The 13,331-nt window shown below is 39.8% G+C and overlaps 1 protein-coding gene across 1 annotated transcript in view; it reads left to right on the top strand.

The window, feature by feature from the left end:
* SPATA18 (spermatogenesis associated 18) overlaps positions 1-9,361 on the top strand; it is a 42,922-nt gene extending 33,561 nt beyond the window's left edge. The window contains exons 10-13 of the mRNA XM_023737350.1: positions 1,871-1,994; positions 3,804-3,887; positions 7,130-7,175; positions 7,499-9,361. Of these exons, the coding sequence (XP_023593118.1) occupies positions 1,871-1,994; positions 3,804-3,887; positions 7,130-7,175; positions 7,499-7,506 (262 nt within the window). The 3' untranslated portion in view covers positions 7,507-9,361. The remainder of the gene's footprint in view (positions 1-1,870; positions 1,995-3,803; positions 3,888-7,129; positions 7,176-7,498) is intronic.
* Positions 9,362-13,331: the final 3,970 nt, after the last annotated feature.

The following is a 13,331-nucleotide window of genomic DNA, read 5'->3' as shown; positions in this document are numbered from 1 at the left end:
CTACCCCGAATTTCCCATGTCCATTCAACCAGCTCCTGACCCTCTGCCTTCTCATCTCACCTCCGGACAGGAGCTGCCCATTTAGTCTCTTGTATCTACTTGAGCTAAGACACTCTCCACGAGTATCGTTTTATGTCCCATAGTCCAGTCTAATCTTTGTCTGAAGAGTTGGCCTCGGGAATGTTTCAGTTTTGGGCTAACAGAGAGCCTGGGGGCCATGTCTTCCAGGGTCCCTCCAGTCTCAATCAAACCATTAAGTCTGGTCTTTTTACTAGAATTTGAGTTCTGCACCCCACTTTTTTTCTGCTCCATCAGGGACTCTGTAGTGTTCCCCGTCAGGGTGGTCATTGTGGTAGCTGGATACCATCTAGTTCTTCTGGTGTCAGGCTGATGAAGTCTCTGGTTTATGTGGCCCCCCTTTAACAATTTTTATAAAAATTTTTCCATGCCATTGGTTGCAGTTTTTACAATGTGTCAGCATTCTCACTGTTTCCATTCTATTTGTTCTGTTTCCATTGATCTAGCTTCCCTAACCCTCCTTGCCTTCTCATCTTTGCTTTTGGGTAAATGTAGACCGTTTGGTCTCATATAGTTAATTGTTTAAAGGAGCACATTACTAATGGGTAATAGTGTTTATTTTATACACCAATCTATTATTTGGCTGAAAGGTACGTACAGAAATAGCTTTAATTCCAAGTTCAAAGGGTATCTTAGGGTGATAGTCTCAGGGGTTCCTCTAGTATCTATCGGTCTAGTAGGTCTGATTTTTTTTAAGAATTTGAGTTTTGTTCTATATTTTTCTCCCATTCTTTCTGGGATGTTCTATTGTGTCCTTGGTCAGAACAGTCAGTAGTGGTGGCTGGCACCATCTAGTTCTGGTCTCGGGTTAGAAGAGGCTGTAGTTCATGTAGGCTGTTAGTCCTGTGGACTAGTTTCTTCTTTGAGCCTTCGATTTCCTTCATTCTCTTTTGCTCCATATGAGTAGAGACCAATAGTTGTATCTTAGATGGCTGCTCGCAAGCTTTTAAGACCCCAGATGCTACTCACCAAACTAGGATATAGAACATTATCTTTGTGAACTGTGTCATGCCAATTGACTAAACTGTCCCCTGAGACTATGGTCCTAAGCCTTTTAACCCAGTAAACCAATCTGTTAAGTTGTTTGGATATGTCTAGGAAGCCTCTTTAACTGTCCCGAGTGGTTTATTATATATGTGGACATATATGCAATGCACACAAACATGTATATAGATATGCCTGCAGATACGCCTATACTTGCAGATACACCTATGCTCCATGGTTAACAGGCTAGGCTGCTAACCGAAAGGTTGGAGGTTGGGGTTTACCCAGAGACGCCTCACATATGCCTTCCTATATACATATACGCATCCATATCTACATATGTAACCACACACATATTTTTTGGTTGTGTGGTGATCTACGTGTGAAAAATTAGCCATTGAAAACCCTATGGAGCACAGTTCTGCTCTCACACATGGGGGGTCCCCATGAGTTGATGTAAACTCAGTAGCAGCTGGTTATTGGTCATAGTTCTCTTATTTTGTCCACAAAAATATGATGAGAAATCTCTTAAGAAGCCTTATGCGATACATCTCTAGCATTTCCCTGGATTTTAACTCTTGTAATCCTGAGGAAAAAAGAAACAGGATTAGTCTGACATGACTTGTTCTTAGTGAACCTGTGCTGGGTCCAGGTTATCACCGGTTCCTATTCTAAGAGCTACAGTCGTCTCTTTAATAACAGAATCAGGATCCCTATTTGTCTAGATAAAAAATGATGTTTTTCCCCCCTAGAGATGCTACATAATGGCTTAACTTCTCTTTCTTGTTCTTTTGTGTGTTTAAAATAGGTACCGTCGCAGCTATGACTCTGATTTCACCGCTCCCTTGGTCTTCTACCACGTGTGGCCTGCTCTCATGGAGAATGATTGTGTTGTTATGAAGGGAGAAGCTGTCACCAAGAGAGGGGCTTTTGTACGGTGGCCTTGCATAGTGACCATTCATCCCAAGTGTTTGCTTCACAAGTTCGAGAACATTTATAAACCCAAAGATTCTCTAAAAGAAGTCTATGAAGAGTCGTTTGTTAAGATTCCATACAAAGGGGAGGAAGTGTGTGGTACAAGGGCCTGGCTGGGAAAGAAAAGACCTTTTTTCTTGTTTTTGATTTTTCATCATTTCCTGGCAGTGATTTCTTTGCTGTTTCTTCATTTATAAGATGGAACTAGTCATATTTGCTTCCTCCATCTTAGAAAACTTGCAATATTATAAAGGCAAAGTCCTCTGAACTCATTTTATTGGAGGCCCTCTATTGTCCTAAGCATTTTGAAATGATCGATTGACTTTATGGAAACATTTTGCCAAATTTTTTACTGAAAAGTCTTCATTTTTGGAAGCTACGAATGTGCACTGTGTTTCTCTCCTTTGTATGTGTGGGGAGGGGAGGGATGGAGAAAGAAAGGACAGAGGAGGTGGGGAGAGAGAAGCCAACTAGTTTGGAAGGTTGCTTCCTATGTACGTTGGAGATAGAATGTTTTAAACGTGCTGTGTTTCAGGAATTGGGCAGCCTTCAAACTGGAGTCTTAGGTACATAAGGAAGGGTGTAGGTGTGTGCGTGTGCGCTGAGGTGGGGATTGGGTGTTGGAACTGGAAGCCACAGATGCTTAGATATTCTGCATAGTTCACATTATGTAGTTTTTACCCCTGCCCTTCCTAGAAAGAGTTAAGCAAATTCTGAAGTGAAGCTCTTTAGAGCAAAGCCACCATCTGGGTGGTCTCTGTCCCTGTTCCCTTTGAACAGAGAATAGGGGAGGTGCTTTGTGGTAGCTTTTTGCACATAAAGAAGGGGAGTAGTTTATTTTAAAAGAACTTAAGGGTTTTTGCAGGTTAAAAATCCCATTACAATGAACACTATCTCAGTAAAGTGTTTTGTGCTATGGAAGTTGAGCTCATAGAAACTGGGTTTTGTTGATCTGACAATCACACATGCTCTGCAGTGAATGATCTCATAAAACATCCTTCTTGCCCCTATAACAATCAATCCCTGTTAAGAAAACTATTTTATACTGTCTGCAGTGCAGTTTTGAAGGGAGGGAGAAGAAATAGCCATTATTCTTATGTTCTAATATCAAATAACAATTGCCTTTTAACTTCCTTTTTCTCTCCCATCAAGTATAGCACCAACATTTGCCCAAGCTTAAACACTTAAAACAAAATAACAATACCCTAAAAGGAGGAACTTGGAAAAGGAAAGGGGCAAATGAAGGGGGAATTTATAAGAAAGGTTTTACTAGTAAAATCTCATAGTCAGTATAGTTTTCTTATTTATTAATTCTGTTAGAGTAGATGAGCAGCAGCAAATTTTCATTCATTCATTCACTTATTTTATTGGGTGATATTGACTAGTTACTTATGACACTGTATTAAGGTGCTGGGAATTCAGCATTGAACGAAACAGACACAGATGCCTGCCCTCACTGATCTTATGCTCTCCAACTCTTGGCAAATTTGGAATGTAATTTCCTACAGCTTGCTCATCAAAACAAAATTAAAATAGCACCAATAATTTTTATGTCACAAAGTTCATCATAATGGGATTTTGAGAAATACTGTAAAGTTAGTGTCAAATATTTGGCAAGTATGAAATGAAAGGAGTGTGCCTCCTTCGGATTTAATGGGCAGGTGTAATCATATCAGTAAAATTTCTTTCTAATTTGAGATATACACCTTGTTTTTAGCCATGCCAACTTTCACGAATTATTGACTATTTGTCTCTCTTTTGTTTAGTGGAATTCGGTGCGGCCTATAACTCGATGTCGAAGCCGGAGTCTAAGTCCTGTTTGCCCTCGTAGCCGTATTGGTTTAAGCACGGTACTTATCTGTCTAATCATTTATTACACAAAATCATTCTATGGTTGAAACTTTGCTTCAACATTCACCTATAAAAGAGGTGGTTACAAGTGTATAGGTAGAAAGAGAACCTGTTGCAATGACACTAACTACAAATTGATTTTTATACTACTGTGGGCCAAGGGAAGACCTAGTGGCAAAGTAGTTAAGAGCTGGGCTGCTAACCAAAAGGTTTGCAGTTTGAATCCACCAGCTGCTCCTTGGAAACCTTATGGGGCAGTTCTACTCCATCCTATAGGGTTGCTATGAGTCAGAATCGACTCCACAGCAATGGGGTTTTTTTTTTGGTGGGCCAAGGAATTTATCGTTTCAGAAAGAAGGAAGCATACATTCTTTTTTCTCCTTAGACTTTTATTTACTTCATAGTTTAATTTTTATCTTTGAATGATATCAGGCTTCTGGAGATCATATAGTCCTCTGAATGGAGAAAGGGACATTTTAGTCAACAGGCCTGGGCCCAGGTCCCTGGTTCCTCTAGAACTTGTATGAGTTTGGAGAAATTGCTCAGATGGTCTGGATTCCATACTTTATAAAGGGCTTTGCAGGTATCAATTTTTCCCCAACTTCAAAGTACAAAGAAGAAGGTTAGTCTGTTTGCTTATTAGGTCTTAGGAGGATTGCTAATAATTCTGTCAAAGAAAAAATTAGCAACAGGGAAAATATCTCTGAAAACTATGGCGACAACATCCCTGAAAACATATGATTCATCACTGTTCATTAATTCAATAAATATTTGGTCAATGACTTTTGAATACAAGATTGGACCAAGACACACGGGCACCAGAGAGACTAGCAATTTGCTGTTTCTTCAAGTCAGTATTCTTTAAATATTTTCTTCAACTTTGTTTTAGAAGAGAGGGAGAGTGGTGAAGAAGGAGAACCATATCAGGCAATGCTCCACTTCTCCAAAATTGTCTCTAGTAATGCAGCTTTAGCCCTAAACTTGCAAAAGCCCTCAGCAAAACAAAAGCAAAGAAAAAATCCTGCAGTTAATAAGCTCCACCCTTCTTACTGAGTTTGTTGTTGTTAGCTGCCTTGGAGTTAGTTGGTCCCTGACTCACGGTGGCCCCATGTGCAACTGAACAAATGAACGAAACGCTGTCTGGTCCTGTGCCATCCCTGTGATTGGTTTGTGGGTTGGACCATTGTGATCCATAGGGTTTTCATGGGCTGATTTTCAGAAATAGATTGCCAGGCCTTTCTTTGTACTTTGTCTTAGTCAGGAAGCTCTGCTGAAAGCTGTTTAGCACCATAGCAACACACAAGCCTCTACGGACGGATGGGTGGTGGCTGCACATGAAGTACATTGGCTGGGAATTAAACCCAGATCTCCCACATGGAAGGAGAGAATATATGTTGCTGTATTAAAAAAAAAAAAAAAAAAGCATAGCATGCTTATGAAAATACCTCATGGTGGTGGTGGTGGGGGGAGGAGGGCGTGGTTGGCAAACAAATGTAGATGACGCACATTATTTGTGTAAAAATGCGGTACTACCACGGAACCACCAATGTCCCCTTATTGAGATTAGTAGGCTCAGTTGTTTAGTGGGCTCTCTTGTTACTTGAAGTGGTTAAGTGCTAGGCTGCTACCTGAAAGGTTGGTGGTTCGAACCTACCAGCCACTCCACGGGAGACAGATGTGGAAGTCTGCTTCCGTAAAGATTATAGCCTTGGAAACCCTACAGAGCAGTTCTACTCTGTCCTATAGGGTTGCTGTGAGTTGGAATTGACTTGATGGCAATGGGTTTATTGTTACTCCAGCATGTTTCTTGTCAAGCATTCCTTTTGGCTCTGGTGGGTGCTAGATTTGGGAGGGACACAAACATGACTAAAACACTACCTCCTCCCTGAATGGGTTTCAATACAGCAAAATCAGTATAATTTAACCAAATTGATGGTATGTGGCTTATGATACAGTCCATAAAAGAAGCACAAAGGGCTAGAGCCATCAGAGGAGATAAAGATTACTTCTGAATTTGGGGGTGAGGAAGAGCTTCACAGGGGAGGTGGTATTTGATCTGGCCTTTTAGAATGGGCGCAATTTCAATGGGCTGGGAAATTGAGGAGGAATATTACAGGTGAAGGAAATAGCCTGAGAAATATTGCAGAAGTGGAAAATAAAGGAATGTTTCACAAAGGCAACTATCTGACGCAGTCTCTTCTCTTTTGGAGAATTTAATATGACTCAGTTATACTTTTTTTTATGAATAAATATTTACAATAGGTAAAACCAAAAGGATAGTGCACTTAGTGGACTGATAAATAAAAAGGAAATCTTGAGAGTTTTATACTAGGAGAATCACAACTCTTCCCATTCCAAGAGGAAATGGCATATTAGAAGGAAGAGCAGTACTAGGCACCTGCTGTGCTTACATCCATGGAAAATTTAAACTCTTGACTTATCCATAGCAATGTTGCTGTATCATTAGCCCCTGTACAAGTTTGAACCACCTCTCTCTTTCCCACGTAGTGCTCAGGGAGAACAAAGTAATTTAAATTTTAGACTAGAATAAAGTGTATTCTCAGAGGTGAAACGGTTGCCCACTTTCTCTTTCCTTCATTCTCTTCGTAAATGACTCTATATGCTTCTAAAGTCAACTACTAACATTTTTGGTTAATCTGTGTTTCTGGCTTATTTGAGGCTTTAGTTTATCCAGAATAGCTTCTATCTTCATTAGCATCTACTACCTAAAGTGTTGGAAAGCTCAGCGCAAGTCTTTTGGAGCCGTAACAGTCTGTGGTAGCCTTTGCTTAGTGAAAGTGAAAGGCTTAGTGACAATTGAACAATGATTCTTCTCTGGCTGCCTCATGACCCTCCTTAATAGGGTAGGGTTTGGAACTCATGAGATAATGCATATAAAAAAGGTCTGCCAGAGAGTATTTTATAATTTTAGCTTTTATTAATTATTATAATAATTATAATTATTTTCTGGAAGGCATTGAATTCAGCGTGGCTGCCCTTAGGCCATTTAGCCCAACTTTTAATTAATAATATAATTTAAACCATATTGAATGCCCATTGATTTCAGGAAGTATCAAAGGAATCACAATAGTCAATCTTGGGAGCGTGAGGAGGGAGCGTAGTTCTAAAGCACCTTAGAGAAACTATTTCATTAGTGTTTGGAAAAAGAACCATGCCAGAAGGATTCAGCCACTGAGCTCCATCTACTGTATAACTCATGTTATATTTTTATATTTTCCAGCTGTCTCGAAGTCGGAGCCCTTCTCCAATAAGGTGTGGATTGCCAAGTAAGTGAAATCTTTTAGATAGATTGCACTTTCTGCTTTTTAATATTCTGTTTAGTACTCAGCATTGTGCAGCAAAATGATTGTTTTGCTTCCTAGGGAACATCTTTTTCCTCCACTTCTAGCCTTTTGTTACTGAGCCCTCTCACTGATGGTACCCTAGCAAACAGTCATCTGCCAAGCCCCATGGATTACATTGGAGGTGCCTCCAATAGAGAGGTCTTACTGCTGTAAACCTAGACGAACGCCCTTCTTTGATTTAGGCCCTTCCAAAATAAATTCTAAGAAAGTGACCGTATTAACGAACTGTTTGTTTTTCTCCCTAGGGTTTTGAAACGACCAGACATGTTCCTTTGCCACAGAACATCTGCAACAGCCAGCTTCCCCAGTGCCTCCGTCTGCCTCCTGTGTCTGCCTCAGACCTCACTTAAGATAGTGTGAAAAGGCAATTCTGTGTATCACTCCACACAGAGAGTTAAATGTTTTGACTGAGTGCGTTTGTAACTTTAGACATACTGTATTTTACTTCATTTTATAGATACAAATTCCATTAATTTGATAAAAAACAATTGCATAGGCGTTTAGGATCATATTCATTCAAAGCAAAGTCCATTATACAGGTTCAGGATTTCCATCCTGAAATACTAGGCTGTTTTACAGCAAACTGTATGAAAAAAAGTGGAAAATCTTTACTACACAGAGTCCAAAAGATAAAACAAGTCAATTTAGTTCGAAGATTGATCATCAGTGTTGATATTAGCTTTACTGTGAAAACAATGAAAACAGTATTGGATGTTTTCATTTTTTTTTTAAAGATTTGGAGGATAGCCCTAATCTCAGGTTGGAAACTCATAAACGAGTAGCAGTGATTTAAGGCTAAATGTAGAAGCATGATGACTTAATAGGAGATAGCTGGCTTGCTTCTCTCTTCTATTTTCAGAGTGCCCAGTTCGGCTTAGTTGAGTACCGTATGTTGAAGCCAGTAGGTGAGCCTAGAGCCATAGGCGAGATAATTTTCTTGCTTCATGAATGCAGAGCAATGATTTAGGTAGAATCCAGCTTTGAGATAAATGTTAATTACGTCATGTTTATCTTCTGCATATTGTTTTAACGCACATGTTAAATATAAACCTACCTAGGATATGCCCTTTACCTATTCCACCTGGAGTCCTGGTGGTGCAGTGGTTAAGCATTCGGCTGCTAACCAAAGATTGGCAGTTTGAATCCACCAGCTGTTCCTTGGAAACCCTATGAGGCAGTTCTACTCTGTCCTGTAGGGTTCCTATGAGTCAGAATCGACTCGACGGCAACGGGTTTTGGTTTTTGGTTTTATTCCACCTAGTTGTTTGCAAATCTAGACTTCCTATAAACTCCATCTAGCTAATAATAACTAAGCTCAAGGCCTAAAACTAGGGGCACCATTTATTGATTTAAAGTGGAGTGTGTATCCCTTGATTTATTCACTGTGAAGCACTGTTTAAAGTTCAAATTCAAGATGATAATGGAATGATGCTTTCTTAAGATAATACTCTTTCTGCCCTTTCTTAAAGTCAGCCTTAACACACAAGCCTCTGGAATGACTGATTTATCCATATGCCTTCAGAGAGAAACTCTGAATTGGCCATGGCTCAAGTTGCATAAACTCAATGCTAAAACCAGCACCTGCTGCTTTTCAGGTGAAAAAAAATGCTGCTTTCAAGCATCTTGCCCCTTGTGCTGGGCAATAGAGATGGAGAGAGAGACGACCTCAGTCCTTGCCCCTGGACTCTAACGTTCACCAGCTCATTCTGAAGTGTGAGGTTCATTTTTCTCACTCTTTGCACATTTATGTCGTCATCACTTGGAGGCAAGGCTGTGTGCTGGAAGGAACACTAGGTGACTAGGTCACTCCTAGTCCTGGCTCTGTCATCAGCTTGCTCTGTGGCCTTGAGCAAGTTACTTCACCTCTCTGAGTCTGTTTCCTCATGAGAGACTGAGGAGATTGAATGAGATTAACGGTTCTCTCAACCCTACCCAACTCAGTATGCCCTTTTATAACAAATATTTTATTCTGGATAATCTGAAATGAAATTCAAAGTTAATATAGCCTATATGCACATGTAATTTTAAATGAATATAGTGCCATATCTTAATATAAAGCTGAAAAAAGGAAAGCAATTTTTAATAAAATGTATTTCAATAAAAAAGCTTGGGCATACCCACCCTAGAAGATAAACTTAAGTGATTAGATGTTTGTGCCTGTATGTAGAATCACCAGCTACAAATACAATGTGTGTTGTATTGGCAACATACAATCGCAAACAGTGTTGTCATTGGATATGTTTTTCTGAAATGGTGGATAACGCTGGTAAAATTTCAAGCGAAAAACTTAGAGTCTTGCCTTGATTTACATAGTAATTGCACTCCTGGAAAATTCAGTGTATATTAAAACCATGCAACAATTACTTTGTGTTACATGTTAGATGGTGTTAGGTTCTAGGCTCAGGTAATTATCTATGGATTTTGCTTTTTTTTTTTTTTAACCTGTATGAATGTCCAGCAGGATATTTGAAAGTCCCATGAGATAAGGGAACATTCGTCATTGTGCACGTCTGTCCTATGCCTTCCTTGTAGGATATCTGGCAACTGTGGCCCTTGCCCTCTAAATGCCAGAAGGACCTTCCAACCTCTGGGACTAAAAGACACCCTCACAGATTTCCAAAATGCTCTCTAGGAGTGTAGTACCACTCCCATTGAGACACACTGAACTAGATCTTCTTAGCTCTAAAATTCTGACAATTCGTGACTCAAATAGACCTTTTCTGCAATTGCACTGAGTAATGAGAAAGCCTTCTTATCAGAATTTGTTAAATCAGGGCTAAATGCATGCTTTGCTTTGGGGAAAGGTCACACGTACCTCAGTTCATTTGCTCTGTACCCTGTTCGATTACTTGTCATTTCTTGAGTTTTGGAGTGGACCACACGGGGAAAGCTGAATAATCTAGAATAATTTTTGGAAAGAATCCATGAAACCAAAGGAGGCTGGCCTATACTTATTTTATCTGGGCATATATCTTTAGAGACTTTGAAAAATGAAAAGCTCTTAGTTTGTAACCTGGGTAAATGTTAGTTTCTCTATTATTGAATTTAACATTTAATAATAAAATCAAGAAAAAGAGTGCTTCTGTAACTGTTGGTTCTTTCAGATTCCCAAGTTCAATGATATCCTTTACCCATTTTGATTCTGTGAGGCCTGAACCAGGACCACACATTCATTCAGTAAATATCAACTGTGCCCTGCTCGGTACTTCACCATGTGATTGCTGCAATTCCATGCTGTAGCTTAATGGGCTAGCTTTAATTCATCTGCAATTCATTGTGTTCATATTCAAGATGCTGTCTCTGAGTAGTGCTTTACTGTTTTCAAGGAGCTTTCATTTCTGTTATTTCAGTCGCTCCTAATGACAAATCTAGAAGAGTCTCCCGTGTTACAGGTAGAGAACCTGTTCATCTAATACACTGTGCAGTCTTCTGTTTCACAATAATATTCTATCCTGTTTTCCTTTGTTCCTCCATGGCATATAGCACCGGTTGCTGTCGAGTCAGTTCTGACTCATGGCAACCCCATGTGTGTCAGAGTAGAACTGTGCTCCATAGGATTTTCAATGACTGATTTTTCAGAAGTAGTTCACCAGGCCTTTCTTCTGAGGTGCCTCTGGGTGGACTCAAACATCCAACCTTTTGGTTAGCAGTGGAGCACGTTAACCATTTGTACCACCTAGGGACTCCCCATGGCATATAGCACGACTTCTTTTGTTTATTGGTTTTTTAATTCATTCATTCATTCATATACTAACCAATTACTTATTACTAACCGATTGTATGTACTAACCAATTACACTCCGAGGTATAGGAGCTTCAGGAGCTTACTGTCGTGTCCAGTTGCACTCCTTTGTGATTTTCCTGTCACACAGAGCAGATATGATGAAGAAAGAGAAAAAAATGGAGTCAGAGTACACCCAGTTTAAAAAAGAGAATATCACATATCAGCTGAAGAATTTACGTACATTAATTTATGGTGCAAGTATCTATAAGAAAGCCATGAAAGTCAGTAGTGGAAGTGTACTGAACTACATATGAGAATGTAATTCAGTTTATTTTAATCACAGGTGAATTACTTAGTATTTTAACAAATATCCCCTGAGTTTATAATCCAAGGGTCACTAATAATGAAAGGAGTGCAGGTGGAAATACTCATAAGACAATTCTTTTTTTTTTTTTTTTAAATTGTGTTTTAAGTGAAAGTTTACAGTTCAAGTTAGTTTCTCATGCAAAAATGTATACACACATTGTTATGTGACCCTAGTTGCTCTCCCTGTAATGTGACAGCACATTCCTCCTTTCCATGTCAGATTTCCCGTGTCCATTCAACCAGCTCCTGCCCCTTTTTATCTCGCCTCTGGACAGGAGCTGCTGATTTAGTCTCAAGTATCTACCTGAGCTAAGAAGCACTCTCTTAACGAGTATCATTTTATGTCTTGTAGTCCAGTCTAATCTTTGTCTGAAGAGTTGGCTTCAGGAATGGTTTTAGTTCTGGGCTAACAGAGAGTCCGGGGGCCATGTCTTCCAGGGTCCCTCCAGTCTCAGACCATTAAGTCTGGTCTTTTTACTAGAATTTGAGTTCTACACCCCACTTTTCTCCTGCTCTGTCAGGGACTCTGTTGTGTTCCCTGTCAGGGCCATCATTGGTGGTAGCTGGGCACCATCTAGTTCTTCTGGTCTCAGGCTGATGCAGTCTCTGGTTTATGTGGCCCGTTCTGTCTCTTGGGCTAATATTTACCTTGAGTCTTTGGTGTTCTTCATTATCCTTTGCTCCAGGTGGATTGGGACCAGTTGATGCATCTTAGATGTCTGCTCACTAGCTTTTAAGACCCCAGATGCCACTCACCAAAATGGGATGCAGAACATTTTCTTAATAAACTTTGTCATGCCAATTGTCCCTCGAAGTGTTTGGTTGTATTCAGGAGACTTCTTAGCTTTTTGTTTAGTCCAGTTGTGCTGATTTCCCCTGTATTGTGTGTGTCCTTCCTTTCACCTAATTTTTATCTACTATCGAGTTAGTGAAGAACCCTCTCCCTCCTTCCCCACCCTCGTAACCATCAAAGAATGTCTTCTTCTGTGTTTAAACCTTTTATTGAGCTCTTATAATAGTGGCCTCATACAATATTTGTCCTTTTGTGACTATTTTTATTTTTATCTTTTTTTGTACTTTAGATGAAGGTATACAGAACAAATAGTTTCTCATTAAACAGTTAGAACACATATTGTTTTATGACAATGGTTAACAACCCCACAACATGTCAGCACTGTCCCTTCTCAGCCTTGAGTTCGCTATTGCCAGCTTTTCTGTCCCCTCCTGCCTTCTAGTCCTTGTCCCTGGACTGTTGTGCCCCATTAGTCTCGTTTTGTTTTATGGAGATGTCTAATCTTTAGCTGAAGGGTGAACCTCGGGAGTGACTTGATTACTGAGCTAAAAGTGTCTGAGGACCATACTCTTGGGGTTTCTCCGGCCTCTGTCAGGCCAGTAAATCTAGTCTTTTTTTGTGAGTTAGAATTTTGTTCTACATTTTTCTCCAGCTCTGTCCGGGACCCTCTGTTGTGAGCGACTGACTAATTTCACTCGCATAATGTCTTCCAGATTCATCCATGTTATGAGATGTTTTGCAGATTCATCCTTGCGTGATATTCCATTGTGTGCATATACCATTGTGTGCATATTCCATTGTGTGCATATTCTTTATCATTTTGTAGTATTCCATTGTGTGAATATACTATACTTCGTTTATCCATTCGTCCATTGATGGGCACTTAGGTTGTTTCCATCTTTTTGCTATCATGAACAGTGCTGCAGTGAACATGGGTGTGCATATATCTATTCGTGTGATGGCTCTTATTTTTTTCTCTAGGATATATTCCAAGGCGTAGGATTGCTGGATCATATGGTACTTCTATTTCTAGCTTTTTAAGGAAGTGCCAAATAGATTTCAAAAGTAGCTGTACCAGTTTACATTCCTATCAGCATTGTATAAGTGTTCCAGTCTCTCCACAACCTCTCCAGCATTTATTATTTTGTGTTTTTTGGATTAATGCTAGCCTTGTTGGGGTGAGATGGTATCTCAT

The sequence above is a fragment of the Trichechus manatus genome, unplaced genomic scaffold (assembly GCF_000243295.1).
Source record: "Trichechus manatus latirostris isolate Lorelei unplaced genomic scaffold, TriManLat1.0 scaffold00101, whole genome shotgun sequence".
Lineage (NCBI taxonomy): Eukaryota > Metazoa > Chordata > Mammalia > Sirenia > Trichechidae > Trichechus > Trichechus manatus.
The sequence above is the reverse complement of the archived record's forward strand: the minus strand, read 5'-3'. Positions and strand labels throughout refer to the sequence as shown.